The sequence below is a fragment of the Malaclemys terrapin genome, chromosome 21 (assembly GCF_027887155.1).
Source record: "Malaclemys terrapin pileata isolate rMalTer1 chromosome 21, rMalTer1.hap1, whole genome shotgun sequence".
Taxonomy (NCBI): domain Eukaryota; kingdom Metazoa; phylum Chordata; order Testudines; family Emydidae; genus Malaclemys; species Malaclemys terrapin.
In genome coordinates this window covers 3,742,680-3,763,159 of record NC_071525.1, presented here as the reverse complement: position 1 = coordinate 3,763,159, position 20,480 = coordinate 3,742,680, and the positions used below count along the sequence as shown (strand labels likewise).

The following is a 20,480-nucleotide window of genomic DNA, read 5'->3' as shown; positions in this document are numbered from 1 at the left end:
GATGGGTGGAGGAGCTGGGGCTGTTGGCTGCAACCCCCGCCTCCCAGTTAGCTGGCGCATTTGGGGGAATCTCTCTTCCCTGGTCAATCTCTGGCTCCTTATTTTCCAAACAAGCCCCCCCGGCCCTGGCCCAACCCCATCTCGGTTCAGTTTTCAGGCTAAATATTTTGAATGTAGCAATCGAAAACAAAAGTGAACCCGAACCCGGCCCCTCGTGCCTGCTCGGGGCCTGGCAGCTCCCACCCTGTCACCGCGCTGCCTGCAACCCACCCGGGGCAGCGGTGGAAGGAGGTAGGGCCCCTAGGCGAAGGTGGGAGCGCTTTGGCCCTGCCCCTGGGCTGGTGTTTCACCTGGCTGCACTTGGGGAGGGCGGGAGGCAGCTCCGCCCAGTTGTCTGCGCCCAGGTGTGCTGCTTGGTGCAGGCTCAGAGCTCGGCTGCTCGCCCAGCCCTATGCACGCAGCACGGGAATCGGGGGGCGCAGAAGCCGGGGGCTTTCTCCTTGAAGCCCGGAGCGAGGTGGATCGAGGCCAGTTGCGGCGGAGGCCAAGGAGCGGCGCTGTCCCTGCCAGTCCCCTGGGAATGAAGTGGGAGGCGCTGGGGTCCCTCTGTTCCCAAGCTCCACAGCCAGGGTGGCGCCTGCTTTCCGCCCCATAAGAGGAGCTGCCGGGGGCGCGGGCGTGTGCGCATTCTGCCTCGCTTTGGAGAACAGCCGGGGGCTTTTCTGTTCATGGACCATGGGGGCGGAGAAGGAGACAGTGGCACCGTCGTCCCTCTGCCTCCTGCCGCTCGGGATAGCTCTGCTGGTGCTCAGCCTCGTCCCACCTGTGCCTGCGCTGGCCACCCCTGGAAGTAAGTTTCCCCAACCTGGCTAGCAGGCCTCGAAAGTCTGCTCCGGGGTCGCCGAGAGAGACTCGGCTCGACTGGCTGGGGGTGCGCGGCCGCAGCAGAATCTCTCCCGGTGGAGGCTGAGCGGGATGGGACGGGTGGGTGACCCAGAGGCGAGGGTCAAGGCAGCAGGCTGGGACTGCAGACGCAGTGGGGGGCTAGTGGATGGAGCACCAGGCTGGCGGGCAAGAGATCCTGGCTCCTGTTCCCGGATCTGCACCCAGCCTGCTCCATGACCTTGGGCAAGTCCCATAAGAGCAGCCGTGCCGGGTCAGCCCAATGGTCCATCTAGCGACTAGCCTGTCTCAGGTGCTTCTGAGGGAATGAACAGAGCAGGGCACTTAGCCAGCGATCCATCCCCTGTCATCTGGTCCCAGTTTCTGGCAGTCTGAGGTTTAGGGACACCCAGAGCACGGGGCTGCATCCCTCACTGTCTTGGCTAATGGCCATTGATGGACCTAACCTCCAGGAACTTATCTAGCTCTTTTTTGAACCCAGTTGTGCTCCGGGCATTCACAACATCCCCCGGCATTGAGTTCCACAGGTTGTGTGTGTTGGGTGAAGACGTATTTCCTCCTGTTTGTTTTAAACCCGCTGCCTAGTAATTTCAGCGGGTGCCCCCTAGTTTGTGTGTTAGGGGAAGGGGTGCCTCTGTGCCTGTTTTCCATCTCACATGTGTCTTTTGAGGTTGTCATCTTTCCTGGAAGAGGGATGGCCTCTTGCTATGTGTACGTGCCGTACCCAGCACATCAGGTGCTCTAATTCTAGGTCTGACTGTAATACAAATAGCAAAATACTAATGGGACTTGGGAGAGTGAGGGCCAGGTCCCAGCTCCGTTGCTGACTCGCTGTGTGACCTTGGTTAAGTCACTTTGTTGCTCTGTGCCTCAGTTTCCCCATCTGTAAAGTGGGGACAACCATCCTCCATTTGCTGGTCTCTACTTGGAGTGTGAGCTCTCAGGGGCAGGGACCGTCTCTGACTATTGTGTCCATGCAGCCCCTACTATAATGGGGCCTCCAGGTCAGCATGGGAATTTGGATCTGGGACCTCAGGATCGAAAGACGGGTGACTGCCTCCTGCCTGAGCTAAAAGAACCCGTGCTGCAGCCGGCTCTCTGTGGCCCAGCCACCCCGAGGAGGGAACAAAATGGCCCATTGTAACTCTCACCCAGTTGTTCTCCCATAACCGCAGGGCTCTCTGCACCTTCCTTTGAAGCAGCTTGCGCTGGGCACAGTAGGAGATGGGATACCGGGGTAGATGGGCCCCCTGGTCTGAAACAGTCTAGTAATTTCCAGGGTCCTTTGTTGCTAAACACACTGGACTTTCACCATCAATAACTGCTGATTCCCTCATTTTTCAGTGTAAGGATGAAACAAAGTGCCCGTGAGAAACTGGCCGTTTTGACTTCAAAACACAGAGACGACCCCCCTCCCCCAGGTTCTGGAGCAAAAAGGAACAAGCAGGAACTTTTGGGGCAGGGTGGGGGGTGGTAGCTGCTTATTTGGGTTCTTAAGGGGCTTTTGACTGGTGATGAGAAGTTGATCCGGTGGAGTGAGGAACACAGGAGTCCAGGCAATAAATAATTCAGGTTTGCAGGGAGTCATGGAAAGAGATGTGAAAGTGGAAAATTGTAGCTAAGGGGGGGGCTGGAGGAATTGAAACAAAGACAGCAGCGGGGCTGGGATCAAAGGCAAGAGTTTAACCCCTGCTCGTCACGCTGCGCCCGCTGGCTCGTGAAGTGAGGCTGATCAGAGACAATCCAAAAATGTCCCATGGAGATGTGGGGAGCAAGGGGGGAGGGGAATAGCTATTTCTGGGCTTTGGGACTGGAAAGAGAAGCAATGCAATCCGGTAAAGACCCCTGAGCTCCGCTAGAGTGTGGCCTGCGGGCTGAGATCAGGGGCGTGGGAATCTAGGCACCTGGCTCCTTTGCTGGGCCCTCCCCTGGCAAGTCCCGTCCCCTCCCAGTGCCTCAGTTTCCCCATCTGTGTAATGGGGAATAATGGGGAACTGATACTGACCCATCTCGCAGCGGGGGGAGGTTGAACTAATAATGAGTGTGTGGGAAGCCCTTTGAGAGCCTCAGGGGGATGGGTGTGGAGCAGGACTAAGCCGTGTTGTTATAAAGGACATGTGTCACTGGAGCCCAGCGAGGACACAGCCACAGCGGTTTGGGGGTGACAGAGGATGGGATGCTGTGTCGGAGCAGTGGCCTAGGAACACAGAATGCCGTGCTGGGTCCTGGGGGCTGCTGGGTAATAGAGAACGTGGCTTTTGGGGCCGGGGCTTCTTATAACCTACACATTTATTGGGAGCCCGTCTGCCTAAAAGGCCAGCACCCGGGTGGAGAGCACCGCTGGGGTGTCTATTGGGAAGATGCCGGTGTGCCGCCAGGGGGAACGCCACTTCCTTGTGACCCTGCATGGGAGCTGTGGTTTTTTCCTAACTCCAGTCCCACGGGAAGGCTGCTGGGTTCTGAACCTCTCTCCTCAGGTCCTCTGCCCCCTTGGTGGGAGATGAGGTAGGATCAGGGCCTTAGAGGAGTGAATCAGGCATGGCTGCACGTGCTGCCTTTCCTGCTGGCTGTGGTTTGTGGCAGGGGCGAACGAGGCGGGGACGGATGCCCAGACTCGGGAGGGGGTGTCCGGCCTCACCAGTGCAGCGGGGTGTGGGAATTTTTGCCATTCACGTCAAGGGGCCCAGGATCTCACCTCTGGGGCTCGCCCAGCTCCGAGCAGCTGGCTGGTGCCGGTGTGAACAGACCTGCTGGGGCGCCGTAAACAGGGAAAGCGTCTGATGGAATCGCTCCTGATTTAGGTGAGCGTAAATAGGAGGAGACTTGGACCCTGTTGGGCCAAATGCATTAGCCCATGGAGCTGGGGATTTGGCCGTTTGATTTTGTGGCTTGAGAAAGCACTGCGTGATCTGGGTCACCCCTAGGGGGAAAAAGAAGATGGATCAAAATCTCAGCGCTGGCTCCAGATCCAAGCTTCTCTTGGCACGTGCCCTGCGTTCATTACCCACTGTAAAATCCCGATACAAACCCTGGATGGGAACTAGCCCCAGTTTGGGGGTTTGAAACCCCGTCTTTCCCACAGTGTCTGGACCACTATAAGAACGGCCCAAGGGTCCATCTAGCCCAGTGTCCTGTCTTCTGACAATGGCCAATGCCAGGTGCCCCAGAGGGAATGGACAGAGCAGGGAATCACCAAGTGATCCATCCCCTGTCGCTCATATATAATAAAGATTATTATAATTGATATCCTGGCAGCCCTACATGAGATCATTACCCATTGTGCTCGGGGCTGTACCTTCCCACTCTAAGAGACAATCCCTGCCCTGAAGCTTGTATAGTCTAAAAGCCGAGACAGACAAAGGAAGGATTGTCAGCTGGGGCTACGTGTGGGGAAACTGAAGGTCTGATTCTCTATCTCCTGCTTTGCTAATTCTGAACATGGCTGTAGGATAACAGGCAATGTTAGTGACTAGGCTTACAGGGAGCTGGAAGCAGAGTAAGGAATTGAAGCTAGGTCTCTTGATTCGTCAGCCAGCATTTTAACCACTAGGTCGCCCTCCCTCTTTAGCGTCAAGCGGTAATCTTTCCTCTGGAATTTAGGTTCAGGCGCCATCTCTAATGTCCTTGGCGAGTTTCACAGCAATATTGTAGAGACATGGGTTACTCTGGGAGTTAGCTAGGTGACCCTGGAACATTTATATGTCATTCTACTAATGCGATTCTCTGGGGGACGGTGTTGGGTAGGAGTTCCTGGAACGGAGATGCAATCAGCGGCAGTATTGCAGTCCCCTGGCCCTAAATTACAGTATATAAAAATACCTGGTGCTTACAACCTTCGGGGACAATCACCTGCTGCCTCGCACGTGTTGTCTGGATTTATAGTCGGGGAATAAAACCTGAAACCCCTTTGTATTTACAAACAGAGAGGAATCAAACTAGCAGCACCTGGCATCTCCTTTCAGAGCTGCACAGGACACAGACTGTGTTGGGGGGTGAAAAGCAAAGTGTCAATGAAAAGAATAAAGAAAATTTAGTCAAAACACAATTTGCTGGCTGGCAAGCGGGGGGGCCCTCGAGCGTCTCACCTGCTCTGGCAGAGGGCAAGGGGGTTAATGAATGACCACAGTAATAACAGAGCTGCAATTGAAAAGCGTGTTTGCGCTAAACAGAGCTGGGAGGTGGGAAAACTACTGGCTGTGACATGTGCCACTGGCGATGCCTGCTGAAGTCGGCTGGCGGCATGCCCGATATGCAAGGCAGAAATAGCCCGGAGCTTCAAAATGGGGCAAAGGTGAAAAGAAATGTGAGCTCCGCCAGCTTTGCTCCATTGCTCCGCACCTCGGGTTGGCGCTGCCACCTGGGCAAACTGGGCGCAACACCGCCACCGGCCCAGCCCGTGGGCTCAGCGTCTCTGCGGGCGGGAATGGCCAAAGCGGCTGATTTCCACCGGCGGAGGAGCAGGCCTGGAAGGGTTTTGCACAGGGGTAAATGATATCCCGATATGCAAGGCAGGGCAGAAATAAAGAACCGTCTGCCAGGAGCTGGCAGAGCGTGGGACTTGAGGCGTGCACGGGAAATAAAGCCCTTCTTAAGTTATTGCAAGGTTCCCAAATCCCTGAGCCATGTGGTTTGAGCATTGGCCTGCTAAATCCAGGTTGTGAGTTCAATCCTTGGGGGGGCAATTTAGGGATCTGGGGCAAAAATCTGTCTGGGGATTGGTCCTGCTTGGAGCAGGGGGTTGGACTAGATACCTCCTGAGGTCCCTTCCCACCCTGATCGTCTATGATCCTCTCCCCCGAACGGCTCCCTGGCGAAGCTTTGGCGGCTGCTACTTCCCCCTGGAAGAGTTTTCCTGGCAGGTGGCGTGTTTAGGGTTGAAGCCGAGTTCACTGTGTTTGATTTGTGGTGTTTACTGTAAATTTTGGGCTGGAAAGCAGGCTGCCCTAAAAACTGTTCTCTTGATCATAACTCGGCATCAGGTTTCACTTGCGGTGTGAAGGGGGAGCGGCCTAGGTTTCTGAGGCCAGAAGGGTGCTCCTGGAGTTTGACCTGCGAAATTCAGGAGGGACTGGCTGGCCATGGGGATGACGTAGCCCATCATGCAGTGCTCTCTCCTGACAGCACCACCCCCCCCCAGACGATGCTACTGCCCCACGGCTTGGTTCTTGACGGAGCATTGCATGCTGGGAAGTGTGGTCTCCATGTGCCCCCGTTGCTCTGTCAAGCTGGTGACCAGCATGTCGCTTCCATGCCGAGCGGCAGGATGGGAAGACATGGGGTGGGTGGCATGCAGCTCCCTGCCCGCTGGTCTCTAATATCAGACCCTCGGCGAATTTCCTGGCCAGCGTCCGGACAGGCTTAGGGGCCTGCAGAGTTGGACGTTGGCCTGTTCTGAGCAGAAGAGCCTTCAGGCTGTTTCTTCCAGCAAAGGAACATTTATGGGAGACTCCAGTATTACAGGTAGGGTAGGGTAGGGGGACCCCAGCTCCAGTCCCGGGGCCAGTCCTCACTAGCAACTGGGCTCAGTCCTTCACATAAGAACATAAGAACGTCCGTACTGGGTCAGACCAAAGGTCCATCTAGCCCAGTATCCTGTCTACCGACAGTGGCCAATGCCAGGTGTCCCAGAGGGAGTGAACCTAACAGGCAATGATCAAGTGTTCTCTCTCCTGCCATCCATCTCCACCCTCTGACAAACCGAGGCTAGGGACACCATTCCTTACCCGTCCTGGCTAATAGCCGTTAATGGACTTAACCTCCATGAATTTATCCAGTTCTCTTTTAAACCCTGTTATAGTCCTAGCCTTCACAACCTCCTCAGGCAAGGAGTTCCACAGGTTGACTGTGCGCTGTGTGAAGAACTTCCTTTTATTTGTTTTAAGCCCATTCATTTCATTTGGTGACTCCTAGTTCTTATATTATGGGATCAAGTAAATAACTTTTCCTTATTCACTTTCTCCACACCACATCCACGGGCAACTACCTGGCTGGTGTCTACAGGCCTGTCAGCCAGGGGGAGAAGGGCAGCAGAGACGCTGCACCCGGCAGGTTACGGCACAAGAACCGGTGACCTCTGCAATTGGCACCTAGCACCCTCAGTCATCTATTGTCCCCTCTGAGCAGACAGGGCTGAAGGCTCTGTTTAAAGACATAGTAAACTGAATGGGCCTCCATGACAGGTCTCAGAAGGGTAAAGGACACGACGGAGAAGTTGTCTGGAATAGCTGTGGTGGGCTAGCTCCCTGGTGGACACTAGTCGGGAAGAAAAGCACTTCTGGTTTGCTTGGGTTTGTTGCTATTAAATCTTTTTAATGTACATAATTCTCATAATCCATAAATGTGTCATCATGTGCTAACCTGGCCTTAATATACTTCAGACATTTGACTCTATATAATGTGAATGGTTAGACTTGAAATAAATCATTTGCATTGCAGCTGCAGACTAGCAAAACCTGTTCCTAAAAACCGTATTCTGTTTTATCCTGGTTTAATAGTGGTGCTGGGGACCAGTGCTTAAAGTTAATCCCAATGTGTGATTTGAATGGATTTGGTTGGTTTTTTTTAAAGTCACAAGCACAGAATCAGTTATTCAGAGCGTTACAATAGGACACTGAGGGTCCAGCTGAGACCAGAGTCCTGTTGCACTAGGGGCTGTACATAGCAAGGCAAGACAGAAGTATTGTCTTAACTGGGAAATGAGGCACCTAGCCCAGGTTTGTGCAGGGGGAGTTGAGTTGAATTGAGGATTGCGTGATGTCCTGCTCAGGGCTTTCTCCCGAAGACCATCCTTCCTCTAATTGCTTGGGAAATGTGTATATAAAACCATTGGGCAACAAATCAGAAATACCTGTGTGGGACAGAAAGTGCATGTTCTCTGGACGTGGGGTGTTGAGAACATGCTGTGTTTGTGTGTGACCTGGTGTCACACACACCTATTTAGCAATGCTGGCCTGGAAGGGGGGGGATTAATGAGAATAACCTCTCAGGAGGTTACTTAACCCCCTCGGTAAATATCAGCCATGGGAGAGAGATTAGAGGCGCTTGGGGATGAGAAAATCAGATGCCAGGGAGCTCGGATGGTTGCTACCAGCCAGATGAGGTGGTTTCCAGCCTGTGTGTTGGAGCAGTGTGCTAGCTAAAGATGGAGCTGCGCTGTGAAAGGCAGGTCATCGGGGTGCTGGAACCCCTGGCTGGACATGGTTTCCATCATACGCAGGGTTTACAGTTTGGTTCAATGGCTCTCAGCCCCCCCCCTATACAAATTGTTCCAACACCCCTGCAGATTGGGTGGGTTGTATGTGGAGGCCCAACTGAAATGTTTCCACTATACTTTTTTCCTGATGAAAATATCTCAGATTTTCTTAGGGTGGGTGGTGTCAAAACTGACTTTTTTCCACTGGGAAAAGTCTTTTTTTTTTTTTTTCTCCAGTGGAAGTTTTGATTATTCCCATGGGGAGATTTTGAAATGAAACAAAAGGTTTCATTCAAGATGACTCGTTTTTTTCCAATGCTGGAATGAAAGGGCCGGTTTTTTTCAATATGACTCAAATTTCGATTGGAATCAAATTGAAATGAAAAAGTTTTGTTTCAAAATTTCCCGGGGAAAACTTTCATTTTCATTCCAAAAAATTTCCTGGGGGCAGGGACAGGGTGGGGGAAATAAACCCAAACACTTTCACTCAGATCCAACATGGAGCTTTGGTTCTGCTCATTGTACAGATATAGGCCACCATCACAAAATTCAGACCGTTATTTCAAACCACTCCCTCCATTCTCCAAAATTTAGGTGGCTTGGGACCTGGGCCTTTGGTTCAGCATATAATGATAATGTCACCATATTGTTTTTTATCAGTAGATCCCAAAGCGTTTTTACAATGGAGGTCAGTATCATTATCCCTCTTTGACAGGTGGGGAAACTGAGGCAGAGAGGGTGCCTTGTCTAAAATCACCCAGCATCAGAGTTGGGAATAGAATCCAGGTTTCCGGTGTCCTAGCTGAGTGCTCTAACCACTGATCCACGCTGTCTTATATGTTACCACCATGTTGTGCAGCCATATTTTATGACCATCTGTGCCCATCAAGGTTTGGGTGGAGGGAAATGCAGGGGGTGGGGGTGGGGAAGGGGCTGGATTATAGAGGTGTGCCAACAGCAGGCTCTAGGGAGGAAGGTTGGTCTTTGGTTAGAGCACTGGCCTGGGGCACAGGAGAGCTGAGTTCCAGTCCTTCTTCTGCCACGGGCTGCCTGGCTGACCCTGGGCAAATCACTTAATATGGGTGTTTCCCCCATTTGTAACCTAGAGATAATCACCCTTCCTTTGCCTGTCTTGTATCTTTAGATTGTAAGCTCTCTGAGGACGGGAATGTCCCGTATGACACATATGTGCAGCACCTTGCACAATGGGACTCTGGTCTTGGTGGATCAGAGCCCCATGGGGCTGGATCATCTACATCGGGGTTCTCAAAGTGGGGGTTGGGACCCTCAGGGGGTCACAAGGCTACTACATGGGGGGGTCGCAAGCTGTCAGGCTCCACCCCAAACCCCGCTTTGCCTCCAGCATTTATAATGACGTTACATATATTAAAAAGTGTTTTTAATGTATAAGGGGGGTCGCACTCAGGCTTGCTGTGTGAAAGGGGTCACCAGGACAAAAGTTTGAGAATCACTGCTCTATAGGCTACTGCGATACAAAGGGGAGGGGGCTGGTGCACAGATCGCCCACTGGCCAGGGGGTTTGGGCTCATCTGGAACTGGCTGGAGCTCCCAATGCACCTCGGCCTGCAGAGTCTGTCCTTCTGGCTGATCCAGCTGCCCTCACATGGGGATACGGTTCCCCTGGGCAGGAGTGTCCCAGTGTGCACTAGGGCGGTCCAGTCCCTCTCTCCCTGCAGGCTTGTCTGCCTGAAGGCAGGCTACGAAGGGCACCTGCCCTCGGCTGCTGGGATTTTCCATCCCTCCCTCCCACAGGTACCAGCCCTTCCCCACTGTGTGGAGCGCTAGGTGAGGCAATCAGTGGAAGCCCAGAGGAGCTGGAAACTTCCATTGAGAAACTGTGGGGAAGTAACTAACAGGCAACACATCTAATCTAGCAACCCATTAAGAATCAATGTAGACGTTCAAGCCCTAGGTTCTCTAATACGGGTCAGCTGCCTTGAGTCCCCCTAACCCTGGGCTTACAGTGCAGTGTAGACATACCCTCTGGCACCATGTGTATCTATCTGTCTACCTTTCTATTGCCATGTCTATCTATCTATCTATCACACCACTCCCCACTTTATCTGTCTCCATCTGTATCTATCTTTCCATCTATCCATCATTCTGATTGCGTCTACATCCAGTTATTTGCTGGGTTGAACTAAATCGATTTTAAAACGGTGCCAGTTCTGCTTTCCTAGCACACCTCGGAGTGCTGCCGAGAGGAGAGAAAAACAGAATTTCCATCCCGTGGGAAATTCTGGGATTTTGACTGTTTTTTTTTTTTTTCCATGTTGAATCGGGACAAAAAGTCAAAATATCAACACTTTGTAGAAAAGAGAGTTCCGTCCATTTGGAAATGTCTAAATGTTTTGGTTTTGAGCCATCGCAGTGCTTCATGGGTGCTGTAGTTCTGCATCCTTCATGCCCTTATGTTCCTTTATGGGTCCTGCTCCCTAGCCGTACTACTCCTCCCATGATACACTGTGGCAATTCAGCCGCAGCTGAAAACTGTGATGCATCATGGGAGATGTAGTCCTAGCAGGGAGCAGAGTCCCTTAGGGAGAATGGAAGCGTTTGAGACCTAGAACTACATCTCCCATGTGGCACTGCAGCGGCTCAGCTGGACATAGTAACTATCATTGACCCAACCTGAAATGAAACAGTGAGAAGCTGGGTCTAAGTGAGTGAGGAATTGAAGGCCGGTTCCCCAAAATCTAGGCCAAGCCTGGGCTGGCTTGGAGGGCTCATGCCTTGTGTTATTCTCTTCCAGTCTGCTGCAGCATGGACATCCGCAACGACGTCTCCCAGCTGAGGAAGCTGGAGAACTGCACCATCATCGAGGGCAACCTGCAGATCCTCCTCATGTTCACCACCGCCGCCGAGGACTTCCGCGGCCTCAGTTTCCCCCGCCTCATCATGATCACCGAGTACCTCCTCCTCTTCCGGGTCTACGGGCTGGAGAGCCTGCGTGACCTCTTTCCCAACCTGTCCGTCATCCGGGGCACTAACCTCTTCTTCAACTATGCCCTGGTCATCTTCGAGATGCCCCACCTCAGGGACATCGGCTTGCACAGCCTGACCAATATCCTGCGGGGCTCGGTGCGCATTGAACGCAACCAGGAGCTCTGCCACATCTCCACCATCGACTGGGGGCTGCTCCTGCTCGACTCGGTGGAGAACAACTACATCGTGAGCAACAAACAGGTGGAGGAGTGTGCCGACGTGTGCCCGGGCATCCTGGACGTGGAGAAGCCCTGCGTCCAGACCAGCGTCAATGGGCATCTAGAGTATCGCTGCTGGACATCCAGCTACTGCCAGAAAGGTAGGTGTCTTTGCTTTGGGATGGGGGCTTGGATGGGAGACCGTGTGGTGGTGTTGAGGCTCTAGGAGCGGGGGTACTCTTCCCTGGGAGACAGGGTACTGCTAGGGAGTTCTGTTCTGCAGGGACTGGTAAGGCTCTGCTGTACGAGGGGTGCTCTCCCCTCTAAGCCTATGCTCCGAGGGGGGTGTCTAAGTTTCTGCCTTTCCCCACAAGGGGTGAAACCAAGTTCTTGCCTGTGTGTGGCGCTTTTCAAAACCAGAGAGGGCGCTCTGTCCACGGGAAAGTCCACGGCGCGTAATGAAGACCCACGTCCCTCCATTGCTTCCGCAGTTTCAAGCAGGGTTGTGAGTCGCTTCCTGTCCTAAGCGGCGGTGCTGTTCTTGAACAGCTGCCAACAGCCTGCCCCAGAGGTGGTTGCATTTTAGGGTTGGCCCGGAAGTTTGGTGTATTTTAAAAGTAGCCCTGGGAAAGAGGGACTAGTGGGCGGAGTGCAAGTGAGGTGGTCAAAGTGTCGTGTTCATGAAGTTGATAACATGACGCTGCAATTTGTCACATGGATGTAAACTCTTCATGGCCAAGACTGTGACTCTGTTTCGCCTTTTCGTGCCAGGCCAGAAGGGGCCACTGTGCTCGAACCTCCTGCATAACGCAGGCCAGAGAACTGCCCCAAAATAATACTGAGGGCAGATCTTTTAGAATAACATCCAATCTTGATTTTAAATGGCCAGTGATGGGGAATCCACCAGGCCCCGTGGCAAACGGCCCTCTGGCATTGAAAAGGGGCCTCGGTGTAAGAATCAGGCCCCATGTCTTCAAATCCTTTTGTCCTGCACCTAGCGCAATGGTTGGGGCCTCTGGGCATTACAGTGATCGAAATGTTCATTAAGTAGTTAAACATACGAATGCAATATTATTACAGGATAATAATAAATGCTAAAATATGGGACATAAAATAGTGCTTGATATAGATGGATATAGGGTGAAACTCTGCCTCTAGAGACGTCATTGGCAGGTCTGCTATTGACTCTATCGGGGCCAGGATTTCATTCATGGTATAGGAGAGAAACTGAGCTTGTCTACACACAGCAGCTGTGCTGTTTTCACTACAGTGGTGTAGTAGAAACACCCCTGGGGCCATGTCCACACTACAGAGCCTGTGCCCCTAGGGTAGAGTCAGCATTCGCTAACAGAATGGGTTTTTCTGCTGGTGTAGGAACATCACCTCCCCAGACAGTGTTAGCTACGCCGACCACAATGCTCATGTGTCTGCAAAGCTGCATTTCGGCAGAGCCACGTCACTGGGGTGGGCATGGTTTTTCACACCCCTGACCGGTGTAAATTGTAAGTGTAGACCTGGCCGTAGTGTGGATTGTCCAGGGATGAAGGTGCTTACATGTAGTTTATGCCCAGTGATTTCCTGTTGAGGAAGGGAAATAAGCTACCCCACTCACCTTTATCCTGGTCTAACTGGGTTCATTCTAAGGATCGTGCTGGTATAACTATATCAGTAAAAAATCACACCCCTCACTGACACAGGACAAAATCTGCGTGTAGAGGGTGAGGGTGTGGTGCAGCCTCAAGATTTTATTTGCAAGAATTCGGTATAGCCATTGAGTGGCAAAGTCAGACGTTGGCTGTGCCTGTCATCCCAGGGGCACTCAATGAAATTAAAAGGCAAGAGTTGTAAAGCCGATCCCAGGAAATGCTATACAAAGCGTAATTAGCCTGTGGAACTCATTGCTACTAGATGTTATCAAGGCTGAGAGCTTAGCAGGATTCAGAAAAGGGATTGGACATTTGCACTTGGTTAATGGATGTTTTCATGGTTACAGGAGAGAGGATAAAAATGCACGAGGGATGTAAACCGTCATGTTAGCCAATTGCTAATTGAGAGGATTAAGAAGAAAAATTCACATGTGAACAAGTTATACCTCTGTTGTCCATTAGCGGGTTTCTTGGACCTTCAAGCATCTGGTGCTGGCCACCGTGAAAGACAGGATACTGGGTTAGATGGACCCTAGTCTTAAAATCTAGGAATTGCTAGACCACTATGAGAATCTAGTTTGACTTCTGCATAACATAGGCCATAGACCTTCACCCAGTGATTCCTACATGAACGAGCCTCTTTGCACATCCTGCACTGACCACACCTTCATGCGTTCTGTTGACGTGACACCTTATAGAGGACATTTATTTTTAGAAAATGGTTAGTTTGTTTATTTAAATTTCACTGGCACTATTGTTGATAATCCTTCCAGCATGTGTCGTTTGCTGGCCACCTGAGGTGACAGGTGGCAGGATCGTAGGGAACAAATAAATAAGTCACTGAGAGAAGTAGGGAAGCTGGCTTGCCAGCGTTTAGTGGACTAGCTTTGGTGAGCAGCTCACAGAAGTGCCCTGCTCTGACACAGTTTGCAGAAACAGAGAGGGAAACGTATTAACTTTCAGTTTCAAATGACTTTGTTTTTAGATCAAGGGGCAAAACCAATAGCAAGAAAGAACAAAAGTAAAGTCTCTCTGGGGAGAGCACAGTGTGTGTGTCTCATCAGGTAACAAGTTGCAGCCACTGCCCGAACAGAATAGCTGCCGTGTAGAAATTTTAAAGGGGCGGTACACAGAAAACAAAAAGCATCACAATTTTGTAGCTGCACTGTATACCGTAAACACCTATTTCCAGGTGGTGTAACCTGCCCGTAATCTCTCTACCATCTACCTTGCTCCTAACCCACCTCTCCCCTCTCTGGCCCCTTCCATTTGAATGAACCGTCAGCATCTAATGACCTGGGCTGGGCCTAAAGGTGAGATTTTTCCCTTTCTCCTTGCTAAGCTGCCCCCTCTCCTCCACTTAAGTGTTAAACTAGACAGGGACTCACCTCACAGAATTTGGGCCTGGACTTGGAACAATCCAAAATTTGAATCCAGGATTTGGGTTTTGGCGCATTATAAATGGGTGTGCGTGGGGTGGGGGAGTGAATCATTGGCAAAATGTGGATCCAGATTCAATTCTGGATCCAGGTTCTGAAGTTGAAGGCCTGTCGAAGATCTGATTGGGGTCTGAGTTACACGAGGATTCAGTTTTCCCCTGGAGCCTAAGGGAGATGAAAGTCAATGGGCATTAGAAACCTAAGGGACTTAGGTGCCTGTGAAAAACATCCCAACCTGTAATGACCTAGCAGGTCCGGTTTAACCAGCTGGCTTGAGTCAGAGCAGGGACGGTGTCTGCTCTGATCCTTTTCTTGGGGGCTGCCTACACTGGAGGTCTCTGTACCGGGTAGCTCTGCTGGTTTAGACAGCAGCACTGGTCCAAACCCCACTTGAGATCCCCTGTCCTGGGGTTGCTGCTGTAGCGTGTCCCGCTCTGAAACCCGGTAGACAGACCCCGAGACTTCCCGTGAAATCCGTGGAGGGGGCCGTCGGATGGCTGCTGCGCACTAGCAGACAGAGCGGCGCGTCTCCACACAGCTGGGGCGCTTCTTGACGGGCACACAATGGGGAGTAATAGGATCTGCTTTGTATCATCCTGTTGAGAAGAGGCCAGCTCCCAGCTGCCGTGTTTTCCCAGCGGTAGGGTAAATATGGGACCCACCCGGGCTCGTTTGCTGTAAACAGGAGGCCTCGTAATGAAATATACACTGTAAACACAGATCCTTATCGGCAATGTAACCACCTGCGGCGGCTGCAGCGCGGGGACAGGGCTGCACCTCCGGCTGCCCCGTTCCCACCGCAGGCCTCGCCAGGGAACGGCGGGGCTCAGTTCGGTGGAGGGATTGCTGTACCGGCTTGGAGCGATCAGTTTATCCGTCCGTTCGTCCATCCCCCCACATACCCATCCATCTATTTCTCGCTCTCTTCCATATGCACCCTTCCACCCATCCTCATACACACCCCTCCATCCATTCTCATATGAACCCCTTCATCCATTCATCCCTCCCCACACCCATCCATCCATCCCCACATGCCCCATCCATCCATCCATCCATCCATCCATCCATCCCCTCCTCTCTCCCTCCTGTCCTACCTATATGCACCCCTCCATCCATCCCCATACAGACCCCTCCATTTATCCATTCCTACCACCCCTCCATTCATTCATTCCCCCCACACAAACCCATCCATCCCTCCCTTTGTCTCTTCCTTCCCATATACATCCCTCCATCCATCCCCCCCCACCTCTCCATTCATCCATCCCCAGACACACCTCTTTATCCATCAGTCCCCATGCACCTGTCCCCTTCAACCCCATCACTCAAGTGGCTGCTGCTTTAAAAATGGAGTCCCCTGTGATATTTTTGGCCAACCACACCCTGTAGCCATCCTTCCTTGTCCCCAGGTCGGGAAGCTCGAGGGTTTCATCCAAACCCAGCGACGCCCTGTCTTAGCGGCACAAGCGTGATGGCGTCATGGCTTGAGCCAGGCGTGACCAGCCCTGTTTTCCAGATGGGGGAGACTGAGGTTGGGAGAGGGCTAAATGATTTGCCCAGGACCTACTCAGAGGGAGAGCAGAGACTAGAACCCAGGCCCCACCTGGCACCAGCATGAGAGCTCTGCGCCTCTGCGGGGTTTGAACCCACATGCATCTAGCAGCTCCAGCACGTGACCTCCCTAAGGGATGCAGCGTTCCAATGGCAACCTACACCTACCTGTCCATAGCAGCAAAGTCTCCCTCCCTCTATCTCTTTCCCCTTTTCCTAGCCCTCCCGGAAAAGTTGGCCACTGGTGGAAGTTCTTCCCTTGGAAACAGAACTTTAGAGCTCACGCGGCACCTTTCATGAAAGGCAAAGGCCCTTGGTCGATAGGCTCTTCGCCTCAGTTTCCCTATGTGATTTGCCTGTGGAGTTGGTGGCTAGGGCAGGTTGAAAATTTTGCATCAAAACTTTTTCAGTGAAAAATTGGGCTTTCAACTACAGTTTTGTGTTGTTGTCTGCTTCTGGTGGAAATGTTTACATTTTCATTAACAAACCAAACACACAAAACCAGACATTTCCATGGGAAATCGAAATATTTCAGCCAAGAATGAAATATTTTGGCTGAAAATCTAAATATTTTGCTGCTGGGGCACCTTATGGGAGTTGTAGTTTGGGTGCCTTGAACCCCCATTTTCCTCTATGGGCCGGGCTCCCCAGTTAGAATTCATCTCCCATGATGCACTGCAGCCATGCTGCTACCATGATGCTACCTTGCCTCATCAAAAGGGAGCATCATGGGAGATGTAGTCTGACCAGGAAGCCTGGCCTAGAGAGGGAAGTGGGAGCTACTGCCCAGCCAGCCGTCCTTATGAGCAGCCAATAGCGAGATGAATTCGTCCCCACGGAATGGATGCTGTGGAAGGGAACCGGGGTGGGGATGAGGACTGGATTGAGACATGCCATGGCCTCGCCCTGCGCTGTGATTTGGAGTGGCAGAATGTTTTTTGTCCCCTTCCATATAGCAGGAGGGAGTGGTAGGGGAATCCCCTTCTGTACCAGGGCCCCCCACTACTGACCTCAGCAGCTAGGTGAGAATGAGGGGGGGTGGGCCAGGCCTACTGCACTCCTCCTCTCCTGCCCCACACACAGCCCCTTGCTGAGGTGGGTTTGGCAGGGCCCATCAGAACAGAGGGGCTTGGAGTTAGTGCTCAATTGAAAGGAAAGGGGCAGCTCCACCCCTCCCAGAGTTACTGGCTCAGGCTCTCTGCAGACTCAGGCAAGCATCTCAGTGTCGGTTGCACTCGAGGCAGCTCTACCACTCTCAGAGCATAGCCAGGCCAGCATCACGGCATTGGTTACACACCTTACACGCCGGTCCCATTTTTGAGCTGTCCTCGAAAGCACGGGCGCTATAAATTTGGTGTCAGTGGAGGCTGAGGTTGGGATGCAATCTCGTGGCTCCAGGGGCTGAGTACAGACCCAGAGAGCCGAGACCTTGATCTGGCTCTCGTGGGGAGGAGAGGCGGGGGGGGGGGGGGAGAGAATGGACTAACCTCTAGTCGATTTCTCTGTCTCTTGACCCCAGTGTGTCCTTGTGGAGACGGAATCGCCTGCACCGCCGCCGGGGAATGCTGCCACCCGGAGTGCCTGGGAGGCTGCAGCCGGCCGTGGGACAGCAGGGCCTGCGTGGCCTGCCGCCACTTCCACTTCAACGGGCATTGCCTGACCTCCTGCCCGGCCCGCACCTACCGGTACGAGGGCTGGCGCTGCGTGACGGCTGAGTACTGCGCCAGCCTCCGCAAGGTGTCCGAGAACCCCCGGGAGGCCTCTGAGTTCGTCATCCACCATGAGGGGTGCCTGTCCGAGTGCCCCTCGGGGTACACGCGCAATGACAGCAGGTGAGCGGCTCTCCTGGGGGCTGAGGCCCCCGCCCCCGCAGCCCTGCATCCTGCCAGCCCCCACAGTGACTCCCCACCCCCCGCACTGACTCCCCTGCATCCCATCTGCCCCCGCAGTGACCCCCTCACATCCTGCTTGCCCCCGCACCCGCAGTGACCCCCCCCCAGACCCCGCAGTGACTCCCCCTGCATCCCGTCTGTCCCCGCAGCCCTGCATCCTGCCTGCCCCCGGAGTGACCCCCCTGCATCCCATCCGCATCCGCAGTGACCCCCATCCCCCACAGTGACACCTCCTGCATCCTGCCTGCCCCCACAGTGACTCCCCACCCCCCGCACTGACTCCCCTGCATCCCATCTGCCCCCACAGTGACCCCCTCACATCCTGCTTGCCCCCGCACCCACAGTGACCCCCCCAGACCCCGCAGTGACTCCCCCTGCATCCCGTCTGTCCCTGCAGCCCTGCATCCTGCCTGCCCCTGGAGTGACCCCCCTGCATCCCATCCGCATCCGCAGTGACCCCCATCCCCCACAGTGACACCTCCTGCATCCTGCCTGCCCCCACAGTGACTCCCCACCCCCCGCACTGACTCCCCTGCATCCCATCTGCCCCCACAGTGACCCCCTCACATCCTGCTTGCCCCCGCACCCACAGTGACCCCCCCAGACCCCGCAGTGACTCCCCCTGCATCCCGTCTGTCCCTGCAGCCCTGCATCCTGCCTGCCCCTGGAGTGACCCCCCTGCATCCCATCCGCATCCGCAGTGACCCCCATCCTCCCCAGTGACCCCCCTGCATCCTGCGTGCCCATGCAGTGATCCCCTTGAATCCCGCCTGCCCCCGCACCCACAGTGACCCCCATCCCCTGCAGTGACCCCTGAATCCCACCTGCCCCCACAGTGACCCCTCATCCCCCGCAGTGACCCCCTCGCATCCCACCTGCCCCGTAGCAATCCCCTACCCCTGCAGTGATTCCCCGCATCCCGCCTGCCCCCGCAATAGCCTTCCTATCCCCTGCAGTGACCCCCTATCCCTGCAGTGATCCCCCTATCCGCCGCAGTGACCCCCTCGCATCCTGCCTGGCCCCACAGTGACCCCTTATCCCCCGCAGTGACCCCCCCCTGCATCCCGCCTGTCCCCGCAGTGACCCCCCTGCATCCCGCCTGTCCCCGCAATGGCCCTCCCGACATGGAATTGCACGGCTTGGGGGGGGGTGTACCCCAGGCAATGGGGCACTAACAAATCTGCCCCTGTCTCTCTCCCCCTCCTGCTCCTTCCTTTCCTCCACAGCATCTTCTGCCACAAGTGCGAGGGGCTGTGCCCCAAGGAGTGCAAGGTGGGCACCAAGACCATCGACTCGACCCGCGCGGCGCAGGAGCTGGCCGGCTGCACCTACGTCGAGGGCAACCTGATCGTTAACATCCGCAGGGGCTGTGAGTGTTCCCCTCCGCCCCATGCCAGATGGGCCAGCCCCCACGCAAACACCCCCACCCGCCTCGGACCTCCTTCCCCATCCCCAACCTGTTGACACACAGCCGTGAGAACCACCAGCCGGGTTTCCCAACCTATCCCGCCATTCAATATCCGACCCCCACCGCATCTCCAGCTGTGGGGTAGCTGGGTGGCTCGGGGGTGACTGGGCAGGCTCTGGGGGACCTGTCCCCTGCAGGTCCCCTTTAGATCCAGCCTACAACCACCAGCTGGCGCCCGTGGGCAGCGGGTGATGTGAGTTTGCTGGGTCCCGCCGAGGGGCCCAGGGGCAGGTGCTGGGTCGCTGATGGAACTGGGAATAGAACCCAGGGTGTTCGACGCACCGGCCCGTGCTCTCTCCTTTGCAGTCCTACGAACGGACCAGACCTGGTCATGGGGCTGGCAGTCGCTGGTTTATGATTATTGCCCTCCACGGCCCGAGTGCAGGGCTGGTCTCAGGGTGGCTGATGCACCCCGAGGGGCTTAGATGTCTGTGTTAGACACCCAGGTTTGTGTGCATGTCCTGTTCAGCTCCCTCTCCCCCTAGCCTCTCCACCTGGCGTTTGACGTGGGGAATCTCCATGGGCCGCTGCCCGTTCCTTAGGGGCTCTTTCTCCCTTCCTGCTTCCAGATAACCTGGTCTCGGAGCTGCAGAACAGTCTGGGACTCATTGAGACCATCACGGGCTTCCTGAAGATCAAGCACTCCTTCGCCCTCGTCTCCTTGTCCTTCTTCAAGAACCTCAAGCTCATCCGGGGGGACTCCATGGTGGACGGGTGAGAAGCCTGGGAAATGGGGGCTCTAGCTAGGGGGTAGCCACTGCTCCCACCTGGACCCCTTCAGCCACTCTCCTTACCACGTGTTAGCACATGGCGGATTCCCGGTCCAGCTGGGCTTCCCGTGCCTCCCACATCCGGCGGCCTCCATCCCACCACTGGCATCAGTCCCGCTGCATCTCCAGCTATGGGGTAGAGCCCCCTTCCTCTTGCATAGCAGAGGGCAGGACATGTAGTGTTAGGGGAGCAGCTAAGGACCCTTGCCCTGGGCACTAGAAGATCCCTTGCTTGGAAAATGTGGCTTGCATTGTATAGCATGGAGAGATGAGAGAGAAAGGTCTGTCTGTGTGTGAGAGACCTCGGCAAACACGTGTGTGGCTTCGTGTCATGTGTTCATGTGCTTCTATGCTAGGAGACCTCCACGTGTGTGTGTGTGTGTGTGCACGGATGCATGTTTGTGTGAGCGTGTGTGTGTCTGGTTTAGGGGTGCTGTGTGTGTATGTGTGTATGGGAG

The 20,480-nt window shown here is 54.2% G+C and overlaps 1 protein-coding gene across 4 annotated transcripts in view; it reads left to right on the top strand.

Moving 5' to 3' along the window:
* Window positions 1-473: 473 nt before the first annotated feature.
* The window catches only part of INSRR (insulin receptor related receptor), a 38,963-nt gene continuing 18,956 nt past the window's right edge, over window positions 474-20,480 (top strand). For all 4 annotated transcript variants that reach the window (XR_008442962.1, XM_054011360.1, XM_054011359.1 and 1 more), the window contains exons 1-5: window positions 474-850; window positions 10,869-11,420; window positions 17,412-17,724; window positions 19,011-19,153; window positions 19,822-19,966. Coding sequence is in view for 3 of the 4 variants with exons in the window: in XM_054011360.1 (XP_053867335.1) it covers window positions 736-850; window positions 10,869-11,420; window positions 17,412-17,724; window positions 19,011-19,153; window positions 19,822-19,966 (1,268 nt within the window). In the remaining variant the exon portion in view is untranslated. The remainder of the gene's footprint in view (window positions 851-10,868; window positions 11,421-17,411; window positions 17,725-19,010; window positions 19,154-19,821; window positions 19,967-20,480) is intronic.